The sequence below is a fragment of the Colletes latitarsis genome, chromosome 7 (genome assembly GCF_051014445.1).
Source record: "Colletes latitarsis isolate SP2378_abdomen chromosome 7, iyColLati1, whole genome shotgun sequence".
Classification (NCBI taxonomy): Eukaryota; Metazoa; Arthropoda; class Insecta; order Hymenoptera; family Colletidae; genus Colletes; species Colletes latitarsis.
Window position 1 is genome coordinate 16,057,538 of NC_135140.1, and position 21,495 is coordinate 16,079,032.

Consider the following 21,495-nt stretch of genomic DNA (forward strand, 5'->3'; position numbering starts at 1 on the left):
TTCGTGAATGTGCAATGGAAGGTGTGCTAACGAGCTTTGATAAAGATTATTCTAGACAACGTCAGGCTAGGTTATCAAAACAGAGGAACGTATTAGAAACAGAACAGAAAAATGAATTTCCTGAACATCATAGCGAAGATGAACACTATTCCACCCAACCAGTCTGCAGAATCTGTCACTTCCCAAATTCTCACGTGACACTACGCGAACAATTTGCTAAAAAAAAAAAGAATGAAAACCGAACAACGAAGGAACTTCAACACCCACTGACGTAAACGAAAAGTGTCCATCGCGAAGAATGCTCGGACGCACCACAAGAAGAACGGCAACCAGCACAGTATGAAGGTACCCATGATGATGCCCAACGTCCTGGCAGCTTTGTGCTCCCTCTTCATCTTCATGATGTTCTTGTCCTTGGTGGGCGTGTGTAGATGATCGGTGCTGATCTCGTTCAACGTTAAAGTCTTGGACGATCCGGCACTGTTCAGCTCACCGTTCAGATTGTTCAGATCCTTGCTGGGCCTGTGGCTAAGCAACATCACGTTACCCATTCTGCTGTGCATCTGCTTCTCCTGCCTGTTGGCCTCCTTGAACACCGCGAAGTACGTGAGCGTCATGATCGTGCAGGGTATCCAGAACGAGATGCTCGACGAGAATATCACGTAGATCTTGTTCACCTTGAACTCGCAGAGCTCGGGATGCTTGCGCCTGTGCATGCTGTTCTCGGCGGTGGTGTACCAGCCCATGAATATGGGCACGAACGAGATGAAGGCCGGCATCACCCAACAGGCGAGCAGCATGTACGCGGCGATACGTTTGGTCATGATGATGGGATACTTTAGGGGCTTGACGATCGCCCAGTACCTGTCCACCGAGATGCACATCAAGTGAAGGATGGAGCTGGTGCTGAAATAAACGTCCAGCGAGTTCCACACGTCGCACATGAAGTAACCGAACAGCCACCTCCCGGTTATCTGCACGCTGGCGTTGAACGTCATCGCGAACATCGCCACCAGCATGTCGGCCAGGGCCAACGAGACCACGAAGTAGTTGGTGATGATGCGCAGCTTCCTGTGCCGCATCACGGACACCATCACCAGGAGGTTACCGAACACGGCGGTCAGGATTATGGAACCGAGAAGGCAGCCTTTCGCGATGGTGGCCGGCACGGACCACTTAGGCTCGTTCGGGTAGGTGCTGTTGGCGAACTGACCCTCCTCGGTCGATATGGCGTTCAGCAGGGTCGTCACGTCCACCGGTGACACCTCCGTCGGCTCGGAGGTCGTCGCGATCGTCGTCATGCTCAGTCTCCGTTTGAACCGTGTTTCCCTTGGCCTTGTTCCTCTTCTTCGGCCGGAAGAGACTCGACGGACGGCCTTAGGTCACGGACGTGCCGACGAGCCGACGTACCAGGTTGGCCTTCATCTTCGTCGCGGAAAGAGCGTTGCCTCTTGCCAAGTTTCGCGTACCCCGAAACGATTGCCAGCGTAATCTCCGATAACGGGGCGCGACAGAGACGCTCTACTCGTTTCAGGGACGATCCCGGACGACTCGAGAGACTCCTGGACGGTCCTCTTCTACGTGCTCAGCCTGGTAGTCTCGACGGTGACCTGGAAACAGAGTTTAGGATCGATTAGGGACGTTCCGCGACAGACCCAACGAGTATAATTAAGGGGACAGACTCGTGTAAAATGGTAAAACGAGATGTTTGACAATTTTTTTTACAGCATAATAGTTTGATGAAACTTTTCACCACTTTCCATGTATATTCTTTAGCATTTTAGGATACAGATAGTTTTTTTTCGTTACGTTTTATCGACTTTGGATAAAATAATAATGTTATTGCTTATGTCGATGGCATAATACCAAGTTCTTATCATCTCGATTGAGGTATTTTACAGGAGAGGGGTATCAAGCCCACTACACGACCCACTTTATTCGATTTGTTTGTACTACTTGCTTAATCTACTCAATCCATTACAATCATTCGAGCTATTCAATTTATTCGGTTTGCAAGGCACTGCACTGTGCCAGCGGATTCGTTTCCTCCCGACTCCTTTTTGACGCCCAATAAAACTTGCCTTTGACAGACTAGATCAGACGATCAAGTTTATAATTAAATTAATTATTTTGCTCCGGGCTAGTTACATTAAAACATCGTTGAGAAATCGTTCGAAAAATTACAGTTTAAAAAATATTTAAATTGTCATTAAAATTAGGGGTGGGGTTTACGATTATTGTTCAGTGCTGAAATATTAGAGCCTAATTTCCTGAAGTAAAATGAACGAGACTAAAACATGGAACTATGAAGCTCGGTCAAAAAATTCTTAGCAGACCCCCTCCCCCCTTCTCTGTAGAACGATATTATCCAGTAATTATTCAAAACGACACTGATAGCCTTCCCAGGTTACCATTGTTGTCCAGTACTGAAATATTAAAGCCTAATTTGCTGAAGTAAAATGAACAAGACCAAAACCTGGAACTGTGAAGTTCGATCAAAAAATTTTTTGCAGACTCCCCCCCCCCCCTTTTGTGTAGAACGATATTACCCAGTAATTATTCCAAACGACGCTGGTAGCCTTCCCAGTTCTCGGTTTCGAAAGTGACTGTGCGACTCAACCCTTTGAAGTGCCGAGTTTCCCGATTGTCGCGCCACTCGAAACGAGGACGTGCCGGAAGAATGAGTAACCTTGAATGGAACCCTCTTTTTCTGCCGCGTCGTCTGCCTCTCTAGCTCCGTTGACCGTGTCGCGACAGGGCTGTGTCAAGTGCACTCCCGTTCCGTCCGTGTAATTTATGATCCGCTATTTTTGCGGTACATTTGGGTCAATTATTCCGACGGCGGCCACGCTAGCGATTCTGCCCGAGCGGCCGATGAAAAACACCCACCTCCATCCCTCCCCCTCGCATCCGTTGGCATCTCTCCCTAAAGAACGGTACTTTTATTCCACGATGAAAACGACATCGCCGCCGGGACCAGGGATCCGCGTCTCGGCCAGCTTTGATTACTTCGCCCAGCTTTCGCCTTTGTCCTTCGAGGTTTTGTGTCCTGGCCTTCCACGAAGGATCGTCGCTAACGGACGTTCCCTTGATCCGTGTTTGATGTTCGCGAGAAAACGTCGGGGAAAAAAGCCTCGATGGATGGCTTCGCGCTGAGTCGTCAGCGGAGTTTGAGTGCCTTTGTACAGTACTCTCGCGTTATATGCACGTTACTCGGGTCCGCGGACGCGCTTTTATCGAGGATCGACTACGTGCCGTGCCTTTTGTCGCGTGGACGAACGTGGAAAGAAACGGATAGCGAAAAAACGGGGGAATAGCGAGAAGAAGGCAAAACTATTTCATTGCTCATAATTTTTGCATAAATTTTTGCATCTTGTAATTATTCACAGTCTTTGTTATGTATCTATCTTCTATACTTGTGTCTATTTCTATATTAATGTATTTGTGATACTTTTCTGGTTAAAATGAGATCACGTATCAAAAAACGTCTTCCATCAAAACAACAGATAACATAAGCTACTGTTCGATCGAACAAAAAAGTTTCTCCATCTTTTCCAGTTGAAACAAATGTCGTACGTAATTTACCATCAGAAGAAGCCCCGATACTATTAAGAAAGGGATCATTTATCTTTCCCGCGTCGTCTTATCGACCATCGGATACCTAAGGAAACTTTCTTCCAGCAGTTTTCTTCGCGTATGGAGTTGCACGGCCTCGCGAGGCAACTTTGTGGCCAAAAAATAACGTCACCGAGTCACGTTGACAGCCTCTGACAGATAAGAAATGCCCTAACCTAATATGTGCCATTCGGGACAGCATTGGTGAACGCGACCTTGGAGTCGTCGAGAACCAACCTCGAGGACGCCATCATTCTTCTAGTCGTTCGGTGTTTTTGGGAAGATAAATACCACATCGTACAAATATATGGAACCTTTAACTAAAAACCATTATTCTCAGTCGTTAAGGAAAATAAATCTGAATAAAATTCATAAATTTCGATGAGGTTATGAAAATACTAGAAATTTTAGGTTACGTCGTTCTCGATTGTTAAAAAAGAGCGTCGAAGCGTTCAGATAAATGAATTAGGACGTTGGAAACTTGACTGGAGCCCCTACCAGATTCTCCTCCACCATTCAATAAAATATTGACCAACCCTTTAGAAATTTTTCACCGAGACTGCTTCAGAATTTTTCGGATAATTAACTCTTTACTTTTGTATACGTTGATTCGTTGGATATGAAAAGAGCGTCAGTTTCAATGTATTGTAATGAGGAATTCGTACCAATTTAGCAATGAAAATTTTAGTATTTCATACAGATCAAAAGAAATTTTCCAAAAAAAAATGATTCAAAATACGATAATCTATTTTTGCGAATAGAAGATTTTATTTACAATTGTTTGTTCGTCTATTCAAGCTAAAAAAACATGAACTGTAGCGGGGACGATTCTAGTTGCAAGTATGCATAACGTTGCTTGTACCTGATTCTTTTTAAAAGTAAGTAAATCAGTAAAAATAGGAAAAATGTAGAATAATATTTCTCCAATTGACCACGTTAGCAAAAAGAGGATCGTACAGAGGCTTCGAAAAATTCGATAATGCCAGCACGCGGGAAGGACAGTGATAAAATTGAATTTATCTTCCGGTTGAAACGCGATTCATTCCTGCAATTGCATGCTGCGCCCGCGACATGATACCCATTTGCTGTATTTTACGCTACGCGGAACTTGATTTTCCAGAAACGTGTCCAATCGATCTCACGGAATCCAATTTGCCTTCTGCCCAGCGACAGGAGTGGACAATCAGCGTACTTTTCGTAACCTGATTTCGTTGACGAACCTTCGCGGCAAAACGATTCAATAGATTTAAAGTTCGGCCCGCTACGAAAACAGATTCGCGCGTGGAATCGTTAATGGCTGACCGTTATTTCCGAAAAGAAATTTTTGGAAAACATTCGGGACACAGTATTGCCTCTTCTCTGTGTTAAAATGTGGTATTGTCTTTTAACACTAAACCTACCGGCACTTCGTGTATACCCATTTCTACCATGACCGATCAAACATCCTGTATTTAATTTGAAATTAATTTTCAATTAAATAAACAATTTACGATCCAGTTTTATCGTACAGTAGTCGTACAATCAGTAGGAATTGCTGAAACTTCTTTGGGTATGTAGCGTCAAAGTAAATTGCAAAATAATCATAGAAGACGGCATAAATTATAGTAGTTGGTGTAGTCATTGGATAGGGGATGAAATGCCCTTTAAAATGAGCATTTGTACGAGTCGATAGCTTTATTAGTTCCGGAGATATAGCGATTTTAGTTTCAAGTCGATGCGGTGGCTAGTTCCGGAGATATAAGGGTCCGGCGTTTGTTTACAACGGCCTTGTCAAGGCCGTTGACCGCACGTGACTCGTAGTAAATAGTAAACGTGACGTCACTCGGTCACTCGGTCAGTGGGTCAACGTGCGACAAGGAGGTCCGACGCGACGCATTAGACGGAGACAGCGATAGTCAAACTAAGAAAAATTACCTTTTACATAAATTACAATATCTCAGCAACGAAAAGTCGGATCGCCAAAAACCAAAAACCATTTTAAAGGGGAGGCTTTGCCGCTTCTAATGATGGCTCAATAATTAATAAAACGCTAATAGTTTCGGAACTGCACGTGTCTAAAGTTTAACTATTTTTAATACGCTTTGTAAGACTGTTCTAAGACAGTGGTAACTAAAGATTCTCTTTTTTCGTCTTTGCTATACATATATTTCCCATTTACATCGGAAGCTAACCAGAATTTGATACCAAATTTTGTCCAGTTCAAATATAAAGCATTCAACCAGTCAAATGACCGGTCGTAGTAGGTTTAGTGTTAACAAACAAGTTAAAAAAACTAGCAATTTTTTAAAATTATTCTCCACCAATTGTTTTTTATGTCATACCGAACAATTTTTTGGAGACCTCCAGTTATTATCTTTCACAGACTATGTGACTCACACCCTGTATACAGATCGAGGTCTTAAGAACGCTATTTTAAAATTAGTGTCTTCGATCTAAATATATTATACTTAGATTTTATTGGAGGTTATATGCTCGGTTGATTTAAAGATTGAACTCTGGGCAATGATATCTGGATCAAGGAAAATTCTTTTCAAATATTTACTGCGGTAAAAATAAGTTTATGTCATCGTAATACAAATCGAATTTTAAGGTTACGTGAATCACAAAGCAACTTAAACAGTATTTTCCTTTTCGTCTCTGCTGTAACATACATTGGATATGAAAATTTCTTTATTTTAATTTAATTAAAAATTCGATATATCAAGAGACAAAGATCGTAAAAATCTAAACATTTGTGTAAATTTAATTTAATTATGGTATTTACTCGGCCGCGATGAATTTACAATGTCTGGGTCGCAACGAGGCCATACTTATTCGTGTTTCGTTGCTTCTATATTTGCTGCATGCTATGTTACACGGAACCGTAAGTCATTGTGCTTGGTTGTAAAAAATGATCACCCCATAGACAGTTCCCAGCCGTGCATTCAGCTTTTTCCGCTTTACGGAGCATGACTAATCTCCGTTACGGTGACTAATATTCAGGATTTGAAAATATTTTGTGAACTCCCGTGATCAGACTATAAAATATTCGACGGGGCTTAGCTTTGGAAAAACGGAAAATCTTTTAACGAAGAAAAAGTATTCGATTTACGGTTCGAACGGTTAAAAGTTATTTAACGCAGCTCGTAAAACATTTTGTAAAATCTGGTATCGCGACTACGAATACGGCAGGTTTAGTAGGTTGTAAATTTTAGGTGGGGAGTGTTTTACGCGAAGACATCGTGTTCTCAATTTCGTAAAATAAAAAATTCATGGTTTTGAATTTTATAGTCAATAAAAGACTAATAAAAGTCCTTCCAACATTTATGAAATTTCCAGTTTTCAGGCTTAAAAAGAATTGATAAATTACAATTCTCAAAAATTACAAAACTCAAGGTATACTGTAGGTTCGTTTATCGTGTTTATCTTTCGAGGTTTTGTTTTTTCTGAAAATAATTCAAATTTATTTCTTGAACAGCAACCAATATTTACACTTTCTTTAAAGTGCTGCGTCGAATATTGGTTATTAAGTTATGTAAAATGTAGAAGAGATAAAAAGAAAAGTCGAGGATTAAAAATTCAGATAGGACAGAATAATCCAATACTTAAACGCGATAAGCTGCTTTTTTCCGGTTCGTTTTAAGTGATGAAGCGAACAGCGAAGAATTTTTTTTGGCTTCGGTAAACTTTGTTCGAGTATTATCGCGAAGAATTTTATCAGCCGTGGTGTGGCAAACTTTTATCGCGTCGAAATTCGCTTGGTCGATTATGGAAAACTCTTATTTGAATTTTAAACACTTTTAAGCTGCGCGCAACGAGTTTTGTATACCTTTATCAAAGTTTACAATGCATAGTGAAACTCGATTTCGATGTGTGTTATGCGTGCTCGCGTATACGACAACGCCAAATTTAGAGTACGCAAGCACCGAACTTATTACGTTTGTGGGCTACCGTGTGTATCCTCCGCTCTAAAAATATAAACTCTGATTTTATCGATTCATGAGCTCCAGAAATATAAACACTAATTTTATCCATATAATTGCCTTAAAAATATAACTTCCGATTTCGTCGATATGACAGCTCCAGAAATATACACTCTAATTTTATCGTTATAATACCTCTAGAAATATTAACTCTAATTTTATCATTATAATAGCTTGAAAAACATAGCTTCTAATTTTATAAATATGATAGCTCTGTGGAATATGAATGAATTTATCGACCATTAAAAATATAAAGTCTGATTTATGTTATAACTTACTATTTCAGTAATGCGTTGCCAAAATAATTCAAAACGCCAAAACGCTTACAATTGTGGCTCGCGACTCGTTAAATTCCTTTTCAAATCCCGACTATACTTCGCCGTGACTTCATTGCGTATGGGCGGCCGTAAACCCGTGCACCAAATTCACTTTTCAATCGGGAACAACAGCAAGAAAACAAAACCAATCCGAGTCTGTGCAACGAACAACAATGGAACACCAACATTGACTTCGACGACAATGCGTAACACGACTGAGGGTGGGTGGATATAATGAAAAAAAAATTTAATTAAGAGGGTGGAGTTCGACGAAAATGGAATAGAGTTATTCCAAACTTTCTGCTTTTATAACTGAACCCTAGAAAGGTAACCCTAATTGTTATAACGAAAATAAAGAAAAGTAGAATAAGAATTATTCTTGAAATGCAAATATGTAGATAATTATTTAATAAGAACACTAGCCTAGCAATTAGATAAGCTTGGATTTAATTTTGAGTTTGTTTAAAATATAATGCTGTCTAAATGCATTTCTCGGTTGTGATGACATAAAGAATATTCCCAGAGAGTGACGAGAGAATACTATAATGATATCTATATTTTGTATTCTCGTTTAAGTCCCCAATCTCGAATTTAAGTAGAAATTCTAGCCACGATCAGACGGTGTCGTATTTCTTCCACTGCTCGAGCGAACATAAAAAAGGCAGTAAAAAGAAATCCTGAGCGACGCCTTTCTTCTAGTGCTCCAGACCGTGGAAAGTGACTATTTTTCAAAATTCCTACGTTCAAAAATTTCTGATGAAAAGTCGATTGATAATTCGCGTTATTAATAATACCACACAAATTAAAGGGATTCTCTAACTCTCAAAAAACACAGTGGCGCCACCTGCATTTTTGCAAGAATTTGACATCTCACATTTTACTCCCTGCAAAAATTCGAGCAACTTTTGTACGTGACATTTCTTCCTACCTCTATCTGTTTTCAAGTTATTCGTTTCAATAGTTTTCAAAACTCCATTATGAAAATTAATTTATCCCCCTCCTCTCGACACGAAATCGAGTTGTTAAAAAAGCATTTGTAAAAAATTTCATTCAGACGCGCAGTGGATGGTTTTAGAGATAAAAATTCGTTTTCATTAGAGTTGAAAATTCCAAAATTCAATTTTATTTTTTAAACAGATTCGAGTCCACCAAAATGGTGACTTAAACCGTCCCTAATTTTACGTTCAATTTCACCAAAATCCATAAGATACGATCGATTTGGTGTGGAATGAGTACCGTGTAAATCCGGACTACGAATATAAGTAGAATTCTCGACGATAGGGCTGACCAAGGACAGCAGACTCGCGGAATTCCCAAGATCAATGGCGGCTTGGCCTCGTACCGCGTCGTCTCGCCTATCTAATGAGAATTTCTCGCATTTTCAATCGTCCGTGACCCAGGAGGGGGTGGGCTTTTGTATTGCCACTAATTTCGGCCCCCCAGTCGCATAAATCCATTCTATGGCGTCCTGAGGAACGAAGACGTGGAATTCCCGCTTTTCGTAATGGAATCCCGCGTCAGGAGCTGCTCTGGTTCGCCTCTCGGTTTATATCAGGTCGTTGACTTCCTCCCACGCGAATATTCTCTTATTCGATAGGCAAAGGAAAAGCAGAAGCTCCTCTATTTTCTTTTCAATTTTCAAAGCGAACTGCACTCACGAATTTTCATTTTAATTATTCGTTCAACGTAAAAATTATAAATATCTGTTTTACAAGTTTCAAATTGATGTTTACACATAGAGATATGGATAATTTTTATTTACTCGACAAAAATATTCGACTATCACCAAACACAATCCGTTTTGACGTAACAAGATTTCTTCCCCTTCGAAAAAATATTTAATTACGAATTACAAATTGAACGATTTTATTCTGTCGATGTCATTCTTTTTCGGGGTCACTCCTTGTACGAACAAATTTAAACAAAATTAAATAGTATACATTTAAAAAATTATTCGAAATTAGATCGTAGGTCGAGGGGTTAAATTACGAGACAGAGTATTTTAATCGAAGTATTTTTTTTAATACGAATTTTCCCATAAAAATGACTATAATGAAGCGATACAAATGAAACGTATTGAACGGAATCGCAACCGCGTCCAAAATCCACGCTCCCGTTCCCGTTTATATTTTCATCCCCATTTTTCCGCATGAACTAAAGCCGCTTCATATCGCGATAAAGAGACACGCGAACAAAAATTTCCGAGCGTACTGCGACGCGTCATCCACCGAAATGTTTCGACGATATTTTCCACGAGGGAGTTCTGTCTGCAAGCCCGGCACCGGAGACGCGTATAATTTTTCATGGGTCGGATACGCAAATCTAAAGTTTGGCACGCGGCTCACGTAGCAGCTCGAAGCCATTCTACGCCAATGGCATACGTAAGTCATTCGACAATAAGGATTTTTCGGATTTTTCCGGCGTCGCGCGAGGATTCTGCTTCGCCTGCAGCACGAACGTTCTGTTTCGGACTCGTAAAAGGGGGAAAAACGAAAGAATTGCGAGCCTGAGAAGACGACGGATGGCTGCGCGTACGTTTTTATTGATTTAACTTCGACGAGTCATGACTGGTTTCGTTTCTTCGAAAATAAAGGCTTCACTTCCTCCAAATTTCACAACATAAAACGAAGCTGTTGTTATTTTCTCTGTGCCATAAATTTACAGATATATTTAAAATTTCTGCTTGAAAATTTGCAAGCAAATATTCGATGTAAAAAGAAATGGAAAAGTTCTTCGCCGATTTGCAATTTGACGCTTTCTTTTTGAGATACGAGCAGTCGAAGTTTCGTGGCGTTGCATCTGGCGCGCGCCATTTTTGCTCCAATCAGCTGATCGCCCGGTGCCGTGTACAAAATTGTTTGTATCTCAAAAACGAATCCTCCGATTGTAAAATAGTAAAGGGCTTTTCGTTTTTCTTTTGCACGTAGAATTTGCATATTTTAATATTTTTTGTATTATTATAAAACAATTAAGATAATTGATAATTAATGGACAGTAAATATCACCACTCGTCGAGTGAATTATTACGAATCAAATGCGGCGAAGCACCACTAAGTATCATTAATATACCAAACACATGGAGTGAAATTAAACATTGATAATTGTCGAAGTAATTAACTAAATGATCGAAAACGACGACGTACTAATAACCAAATATTGCACACGATTGAACAGCGATCGTTTCATAAAAATGCCGCATTTGGCAATTACGCGATATCTACCGATAAACCGTATCAATTACGCGTTTCACTATGCTCAAGGGATTATGAATTTATCACGTATTATGGAGCAAATCGCTGGTAGGAGATTGGCCAACCGTGTCCAATATGTCTTCGGAAATCGAAAAAAATAACCAATCACGTAGACCGAGGCTTGGCTTTCCTTCTAATCCCACGTGATTTCGAGTAATTACTCTTTTACGGTCAATGATCGACGATAAGGAACTTTTCACCAAGGAACATCTTTCACTGCTGTTCACTGACAACGGTCAGATAAATCAATCCGTGTCTTGAACGAATAGCACTTTCTTCAATTGAAAGTACACGGTATTATCGACCATAAAACGACATACGATATATTTAGCGCTGCAAACAACTTATTTAATTTTAATTAGTTTTTAAAAACCTTGAAAAATTTAATAAAACAATGTTTACAAAAGCAATACTTGAAACCAGTGTTGAAGAAATATATAATCGGGCTGCGTTTGTCACAATTACTTGTGCAGGGCAATTTCATCGCAATTAGACTGTAATTACCGTGTAATTATACAGTTTAGTTTTGATTATAATTACACGGCAATTACACGATAATTACAATGGAATTACGATGCAATTATTTCGTAGAAATAATCTTGACAATTGTAAGTGGATTATATTTTGTCCAGCACCGTTTAAAACCGATAAAAAAATACAGTGAATTACGACTGGAACATATTTTATAAAATATTCCAACGATATATTCCATTTCTTGTGTCCATCGTATCCATATTTAGACGGAAAACATCTAGAAAAAACATTGTGTAACAACGTGGAAGGGTAGCGTTATACTCTCGTACACATTTATCATTAATCAATTGAAACGAGTGATTTGTTTCCCGTGCATTGTTATCGTTCGCCGCGGAGATAACAGCCAGAGTCTTGAATCAGCACGCTTTTGGCGTAGGTCGTGCAGTTATAAATGAAGCTAAGGCCAGAAGGTGTTATCGCGTGTTATATTTGCTCCCTTACGTTTGAGAAAACGCGCGCCGATAACGGAACCGTGAATCATATTGTTTTTCCTGGCGAACGGAGTCTGGCTTCAAACGCTGAACGAAGAATTAAAACGAATTCCCATAAATCGCCACCGAGCCGCGAATTCCTGAAACGTATCGATGAGAACAGCCTTTACAATCTTTTCACTGTGTATGGTATTTCCGCGTTTCTCGCCATATTGTTCGTTCGAAGTGAAATAATGGAACGAACATTTTGATTAATACATTTTTCGAAAGAAAGGATATTATCATCCATTGTATACGAGAAATCAATAATTCTACCGCACAATATAAACAAATACCTTTGATAATAAGTATTATTAATCATACTTTGTTTGTGATCTGTAAGCGTATAAACAAAAATTATTACCGACTGTCACTTGAAAGCGGGCGTGCAAGTAACTTTTTTACTGGTTTCTCGAATTAATTTCAATTTCCGTAAAACCTAACTCAAATATAACATTTCTCGATCGGATTCTGATTCCGTTTCAAGCTTGAGCAAGTCTGTATTTATCGAGCATTCGTAATCTTCGTCGATGTATTTTTCAAATTCATTTTCCCGCGCCGCGTACACGCTTATCGATCTCCAGAGACTGTTGACACACTTCCTAACAAACTGGCATGGAAGTTGTCGGTCGGTGCACGTGCAGGCCCAAATTCTCTAACTGCGAGTAATCGATGCGAAACTTCGTACGTTTTCGAACTCCGCGTGGCCCTACATACGCCGCGTGCATATTTCAAACGATCGCCAAGTATACTCGAGAGTCATTTGAAATTCAGATGTCGGATTCTCCTGGCAGGAAAACGCTACAAATATTTTTACGCGGCCACGAGCGCCCTTCCACCGCGATTTTTCATCCCCGGGAGTTTAACCGGAAACAGGATCGTCACCGACAGTGAAATACGATCGAAAGGGTACCATAAAAATCGTACATTGTGTCGGACCGGGAAAGAGTAATGCCCCCCCTTATTTCTTATCGTTATTCCAGAAGCGTTTTTCGGTCCAGAGTATTATTGTTGCTTCCGGAATCCGCGAGAAATTTACTAACGAAAATTACAAGCTTCGATAAGTGTCATTTTGGGGGAAATACAATCGTAACTACTTTTGCAGGTTATGTTCTCGATTAAAAAAATATTATTGGTAAAATCTAGCCTTAAATGTGTTCACGACTGTAAAAAGAAATTGTTTATCTTATAATACCGGATATATGATAACCTATAAACTCCGTTAACGCGTTTCCAATAATTTTATTGCTAACCGTAGCAGTTGGCTACTCGAACGACCTCTGGCGGAGGAACGCGAAACTCGAATCGTCACGTGATCCGTCTATAATGTGTTAAGAAGATTTTCAAGTCTCCCTGGAACAACAGCCTCTTCATTATTATCGCGAATATATCGCCAGGGCTAAAGGAGGCCCGGGAGACTATTGAGAGGCTTTTCTTGTCCTTGTCCTCTCGATAAGAGTCAAGGACGCCAGATTACGGCGGTCGACAAGTTCCAAGATGAGTCCACGGGACGAATATGGGGAAAGAAAGTTAGGAGGGGAACATCCCTTAAACAGAATTTGCATCTTGAGATCGTTAACTGCTATAACTCACGCTTGACTGCTTCACTGAGTACCTTAGTTATGACGATGACACTGTTTCACGCTGGTAATTATTGTTTCATAACAGAAGATCCCTTAGGGATCGTGTAAATTATGTATACTTCAATAAATTTTTCATTCTTACTATTTTATAGTACTTAAAAATATTCTTGGAGGCCCACAGTCGCTTTTCAAAATAAATCAAAATGCATTTCCTGCATCCTTTTCTTATCAATCATGTTTGTTTCGGATTCGCCGTTATTAAGACAATAACGGACGCGTCGCGCGAGACGGCTAGACCAGTAAACTGCCGTCTCGACGGTTACCGGTGTTTACCGTGCGATAAATTTTTTGCTCCCGGTTTCGAATCGAACCGAACTGAAATGCTTCGATATTGAGCGCAGTTGTCGTATCGCCGCTGACCGGACCACTCGAAATAAACTGTGAGTTCTATTCCGCTAGTGATATCGGTCCAATACTTTTGTACCTCATCTTTCCTCCTCGTACGCCAGTGATTCACTCCGAAACCATCATCCATCCGCGTGCAGAGAGACATCGACTCAGAAATAGTTCCATCGAATCTCGTACAGACAGACTATAAATTTTTTTCAAGAATTCCTAAATCAGCGATCATCACTGTGCGATAGATCTAGTTATTTGGAGGAGTTTTCTTCCAACAAATTTTGCTCTAACTGCTATAGTGTCGGAGATACAGGGATTCCTCGTTAACTGTCGCGATTCGTATCAGTTAGAGAGGAAGGCGTCTCTTCTCAAAACTGGACGCTTTTATTCATCTTAAGCTTACTCGTTTCCAAGTATGTCGATGGTAGGAGAGTATAAAATAGTTATTTGGTAACTCTGGTAAATAGTAGACAGACTATAAATTTTTTTCAAGAATTCCTAAATCAGCGATCATCACTGTGCGATAGATGTAGTTATTTAGAGGAGTTTTCGTCCAACAAATTTTGCTCTAACTGCTATAGTGTCGGAGATACAGGGATTCCTCGTTAACTGTCGCGATTCGTATCAGTTAGAGAGGAAGGCGTCTCTTCTTAAAACTGGACGCTTATATTCATCTTGAGCTTACTCGTTTCCAAGTATGTCGATGGTAGAAGAGTATAAGATTCAATTAACTACTATATAATGGTAATTTGATAACTCTGGTGAATAGTAGACAGACTATACGTTTCTTCCAAGAATTCCTAAATAAATCATCGTACATTCCGATCTGCTATCGTCATCGTTCCACCGTGGGTCTTCTGCCGGTCAAATATTTAATTACGTTAGCCGAAAAGTTTATTATAACGCGCGGCACAGACACTATGAACATAAATCAACGTCAGGAACACTCAGTGCTTTTGCCCCCGGAAGAAGCAACGTTACTCGGTTTCGATTACTTATTCATGAACGCGTGTCCGTAATCGAGTCGAGGGAGCCGCAGCCGATATTAACTCGAGGCAGGAATCAGCCCCGGCTGCCTTCGAGTGGGCTAATTAATATTCACTTTAGCGGGAATTAGCGCGTGGCAGCGGCGAGCCCCGTAATTGATGACTTAACCGAGGCCAATGCTCGAAAGTTAAGTCGAAACACGATAGCCCCGGCCCTAGTCGGGTTTCTTCGTTTAATTTTCGATCCCTGCAACCCGGAACCTTGACTCGCAACTTGCAACTAATTTTTCTCCGGTCTCTTTGTGTCGTTAAAGCTGCCTGTGAATTAATTTTTTTTACGTTCAATCAGGGAAGTCGAGGTCTCAGCGTTTAGATATTTAATCGAATCAGATCCCACGTTCTAAATTTTCAATCTCGATTTAATTATGCGCGAGTTTAAATGGCCAGGTGGCGATAGTGTCCACAATTTTAATACGCAATTACGTTCAGCGGGCAAAGTTCCGTTTGCAAGGGTGGCTGACTGATCAAACAGACAGCTTAGCTAACGTTTCTCTTAGCCAGCTAGAAGAATATTCTATTTGCTGACAGCACACTTCATCCGACACTTGTCAGACCGTTCATTTTTTAATCCAGACAGTTCTGTTGCCCAATTACAGCGATTTAAATCTCATCTCTATGCGATCCTCGTGTTCTGTATTAAAAAGAGAATCAGTACCTTGACTTTCAAGTTGCAAAATGCCCTATCCAGTGAAAAAAATTTGCTCTCTCGCGAACAATCGAACGACGTTAATAAAAATTTCGACTCGGTGATATTTTTACTCAAGCCTTGTGTTTGCTCGTAAACGATCGAGCAACAATATTTTCTATTTATGCTCGTTAGTTTTCAAGAAGCTATATAAACTTTTGAAGATAAAATAAAATATTGACGAAAGGTCAGTAATCGGTTTAGCTCTACGTCTTGTTGCTTGATATTCAGAACCATCGCCGATTGTGACTGGTGGGTTGGGGGGTGGTGGACGCTGTCGCGAGACGACGTGGAATAATATCCGGACGCGAACGTCGCCGGGGACACGATAGTTTCGAACACTTTGCAAATCTCAAAAGCAACCCTGAAACTGCTGTGCCCAAAGGATTGGGGCAGGTTCAAAATTCCCCGAGCCCGTAGCAGAGAAACGTCTCCCATTTCTGTCCGTTCCACGCCAAACGATTTAATTACGAGCACTAGCGGCCATTGTGCGTCGGCTGTTAAGCGTTCTGCGGGACCGCCGTGCGAACAGAATTCGAATTAACGACACTGTCCGCGGCTCGTGTCAAAATTTCGACGCTTTTGTTGCCGCGCTGACAGTCCGCCCGGCCGACCAGTCGGAATTTCAAGTGAAACGACTCCATAATGAGCGGGAACGCAGAACAATAACTGCTTTAACGAGGGGAACGCGCGACCCGTTTCGGGCTTTGTTCTAAAAATGCAGGTAGTACGGTTAATAGCCAGCGATAAGGCCAAATTATATACATTTACCCCATTCTGCCATTTAGAGGCGATTAGTTGCGAATCGCGCGTCGGACAACGAAACGGTAACTTTTTGAGTTTCGTTTCTGCCTTTGGTCCTCCTCGAGTGCATTGCAAATAGAAATCTACATCAAATATCCGAACAATTATGTTTCCAATGGGAATAAATTAAAGACTCGAATGTACTTCTTTGTAAAAATAAATATTGGAGATATTAGTCAACACGATTTTTCAGCCTCTTTCGATTTGATAAAAAAATGTTTCCTATCGAAGTTAACCAGTACTTAAATTCAAAAGCAAATTGATTTTCAATAAAAAGTTTATAACTTAATTTTTTTATCGAAAATCTGCTGATTAATTTCGATAGAGAACATTTGTTTGGCATACTATCAAAAGGGCCTTACCCTGAATACGAGGACGTAGAGTAACTGTGTTAATTAAATGCTGTATTAATTGAGTGCTGTAATTAATTAAATTCTATATAAGGGACGCAGCGTGGACAATAGAACGTGATCCATTTCATACACGGATTGCTTATGAAAACGATGATACACCAAGAAATCTAACTTATCGTGTTTACCCACTGCATCGCTTTAAAGTTTCGATCTCGTCTGTATTGGCAAACCGTCAGTTGTGCATATGCGTCAAACTCTGTTGCAATATTGAAGTTGTAACGTAACTCCAATATTAGTTTGTGCCCGTAGCTATTTAATAATTACGTGATGAGGCCGGTTTGACATCAGAAAATACGAGAAGCCTCGTAACAGTGGTGTTTGCATTTCATCATTATATTGATAGATACTTTTCCTTTGTTCTCTTTTGACATCATTATACAAGATGTTCAGCCACTCCTCGGAAAAATTTTACTGGGAGATTCTAGATGCTAAAATAAGACAAAAATCAAGAATATCAATTTCTTGACTGAGGCTTCGTTAAAAAGTTATTAAAAAATTAAATCAAAAAATTCCAAATCATATTGGAAAAATTATTTTCGGTTGCAGGGGTCAATTATAATCATTTTTGGTGAATAGATATACCACCGAAATCCTTCGCACTTTCGAGAGAAAAATTTCTTACCGAAAATATGTCTGACCATGAATGAACGATTCCCCTGAAATTTCATATGTTTCAAATCGTTCTGAAAAAATTACTTTCGGCTGCGAGGGTCAATTACAATCATTTTTGGTCAATAGACATACCCTCGAAATCCTACCCACTTTTGAGAAAAAAATTCGAGTAGGTGTGAAATTTTTCAACAAAATTAAAACATTTCAAATCGTTGTAAAAAAATTATTTATAGTTGCAGGAGTCAATTAGAATCATTTTTGGTGAATACACATACCCCCGAAATCCTACGCACTTTCGAGAAAAAAATTCTTTACTGAAAATATACTGCGTGGTCGGAAATGTTTCTATAATTTTTTAACGAAGCCTCAATCAACAAATTAGCATCCTTGATTTTCGTCTTATTTTGGCCTCTAGAATCTCCCATTATAATTTTTCCCAGGGGTGGCCGAACACTGTAAAAAAATTCGATAGTACGTTCTTCCTCCGAGTTTTTTAATAAACCGATAAAAAGTTGTTTCCGTTGCGCTCGTCGTTGATTGAAAATTTCGCTTTGGGACGACTTCGGTTCCATCGTTCTCTTGAAAACCGGGCATTATAGCAATTGTATAATAGATTAGAGACTCAGTTCGTGTTCCCGATAACACGTTTCTCGTTTCTGTATCGGAGTCCACGTTACGAAACTCGCGAAACAAGGGGCTTTCTATCTCGTCCAGAAGGTATCCTCCGATAAATCGAAAATTTATTGTTGCAGAAAATATTTGCCCGTATCAAACTGGGGATCGAAGTTCCCCGACGATTCGATTACTTCGCTGGACCGATATTTCGTGCTTTTTCTAACCGTTCGTGTCTGGCTCGCGTCGGTTATAACGTAAAGCAGATACGAAGTTTGCGGACGCGATATTATTCTTCGCGAATTCCGTTTCGCCATATTTTCAATGCGGATAGGCCCCCGTATGGGAGAAACCGGAAACGTCGCTTCGCGAAACAGGGACACTTTCGTCTGGAACTTCCTTGCTCGAGAGCGTTTGGACTCCTCGCAGAGTTTGAGAACGTTTGCATACGCCTCGAGATTGAAATTATCGTGCGAAAGATAACGGAGAGAAATTTATTTAGATTTAGAAAGTGAGACAGAGATTTGCCAAGTTTAAAAAATATTTTGTATACTATAAATTATATTCAATCTTATCTTAAAAGCGATTCCAAAACTGTCGAACTTAATTCAAATTTCCATGCATCCTCAAATCCTGTAACTTTATTTTTTGTATATCTTCAGAAACAATTCTCAATTAGCGTATTATGAAAAAATTGTATTCTTATTCTAGAAATTATAAAATTCGATAATTTGAGAAATTGTAAATGCATATTGTGGAATTCTCGATGATGCACGCAGATCGATCGTAAGAAGCGAACGACAGAAAACGTTTCAGGTATCGATTCGTCTAAAATAGACGAGCTGCTGACACGTTGTGTGATTTGCATTTAATAGGTGATGCAACGATCAGCACCTTGAACTGTGACAATGAACCGTTCTGTTGGCAGTGACACAGCGGATTCGTTAAGTGACGCTTAATTGCTGCTGCTCGTGCTGTTATTTATCTATCCACGGATCAGCGATTCCACATGTGTTGATCTCGAGGCCAATCAAGGAGCATTCGGCGCGCGAAAAAATTGCAACCGTTTGACATTTTTCATGAAATTAACGACGCCAAGGTGACACCGTATCGAGTCGAGTCGCGAAGCGTTTCAAAAATAGTAATTGCACCTATCGCGATGACATAATAGATATTAATACGCTGTTGCGACGATTGGTAATATTTTTACCCCCGGTTCGATCGAAATAGATCTCTTCGACGATCATAAAAATGGACCAGTTTGTTATTTAAAAATTGTTTGCAATCGTTTCACTGTAATTTTCGATAGCGCGAGGCTTTAGAACCGATAGGTTACCAGTACTATAGGGAACTCAGGTGTTTACTTCTCAAGAACGGACGAGGAATTTGTCAGACTGTCGAACTTCTACTTGATAGTACTTCGAAATTGTCGTCCATTAGTCAGTGCAACTCACGGATACTCAATGTTTACATTGTCTTTGCGATGCAACCCAATGGAACGTCTTCAATTTCTTAAAAACCACATACAAACAATCAATATAGAATTTAATGAAGAACCCCCAGCAATTAACGAACAAACATTGCAATTCTTAACACAAATAAAAATCGTAAACCTCGTATAACTAACCGATTCAATGATTCGATATAAGTCTCGTATACGTATCTCGCTATATGATACACATGCTACGCAATACGAATTAACTGCACAAATAAATTCAAAACAAGGCACGAGGCATAAAATAAAGTAAAAAAACGTTGTTCAGATATTCACGAATGGACATTTTTGATAACCTTTTGCGAATCCAGTGCACCTTTGTGCTCGGAACGATCTGATCGCTGAATTACTCAGCCGTCTACCTCCCCCGGTTTTTCAATCGCGCGTCAACGCGAGGCTGTTCGACTTCAAACGCGCAGAATTGTGATGCCTGTCGACGCATTTATGGCTAACAAAGAACATCCTGGCCGCGCAGTACGAACCTTTTAATTTACATACGCGAACGCGCGTCGTGGGAACCGGTCCTCCCGCGGCCTGGCAATTAAGTCCTGGGGATCGAAATTAACGATCGTCCCATAGAAAATCGCCGCGGCTTCGATCGTTTGCCATTTCCATTGCGGGGGAAAAAGAAACTCGACACCGATAACAACCACGGAGCTAATGAGCCGGAATTTAGCTCTTAATTGAACCCCCATTATTCCCTCGCTCGCTGATTAACAGAGTTCTCTCAGGTGTGGTTATCTAGCCGTGGACAAAGTGTGCACGGTGCACACAGAGTGTCAAAAAATATTTGTCGAACCTTTCGCAGCAGCGAAACTGCGCAACTGGGTCGGTGCACGCTTTTTCAAACAGCTTCCAAACACACTCCGGGACCTTCTTAACGCAAAATATTGGAAAATAAAATTCTAAAGCTGGTTTACCATTTCTTGAAAACGATAAAAACATCGGATTTTGCTAATTTTAATACCGGTAGCCATGGAAATAAATGTGCCGACGATTCTCTGCGAATTCGACGTTGATCGGTTAACTGAAACTTCAGATATCGGTGACAGTTATCTTGAGAACGCAATTTCGTGAAAGGAATTGATTTTTTGAACACTTTATAGAGCTCTTATGGATGTTTGGAGTAGAAGAAAGGAGGAAGTTTATTTTATTTGGATTGAAAAGCGAGGGAAACGGTAATGTCAACAATGGCGGCCGAGCGTTGGCGCGCGTGGAGGTTATGTTCGTCGAGTTCCCGGTCCAATTGATTCCGATATACCGAAAATTCGTGGAAGTGGCCGAGGGTTTTCTATTTCCTCGACCGATGCAACCAGAAATTGCGTAATCGAGGCACGACACTCGGTTACAGAATGTCCGAGAGTTTCCGTAAATAATGCAGGCTGCGGCGACGCGGATTGCGACACTGACCTTCGATCAGTCGCATCATGGATGCGGGCCTGAAGAAACGTTCGAACGCCACGCCAATTTCTAGAGAACTCGTCGCCACGACGACATTGAAGTTTGTTATTACTGGTTTCTCGCAGACTAATCGCGTCTGGTTCTGCTTTCCAACGTCCGCGTCGAATTAAAATTCCGTGCTAGAGAAATTTGCGAAATAAAATTGAATTTATCATTTTCCTTAGATTTAAGAGACTTCGAAAAAATAATGTTTGCTTTTGCTTCGATTCTTTTTCGTAGCTTCAAAGTATAGAAAT

General features: G+C 40.3%; 1 protein-coding gene across 6 annotated transcripts in view; it reads right to left on the reverse strand.

Moving 5' to 3' along the window:
• Positions 1-21,495, reverse strand: part of LOC143344102 (octopamine receptor beta-2R) — a 166,482-nt gene that overhangs the window by 14,970 nt on the left and 130,017 nt on the right. For 5 of the 6 annotated variants that reach the window (XM_076769784.1, XM_076769783.1, XM_076769786.1 and 2 more), the window contains exon 3: positions 313-1,610. In XM_076769784.1, the coding sequence (XP_076625899.1) occupies positions 313-1,301 (989 nt within the window). In that variant the 5' untranslated portion in view covers positions 1,302-1,610. The remainder of the gene's footprint in view (positions 1-312; positions 1,611-21,495) is intronic. The other variant, XM_076769788.1, reaches the window with a different exon arrangement.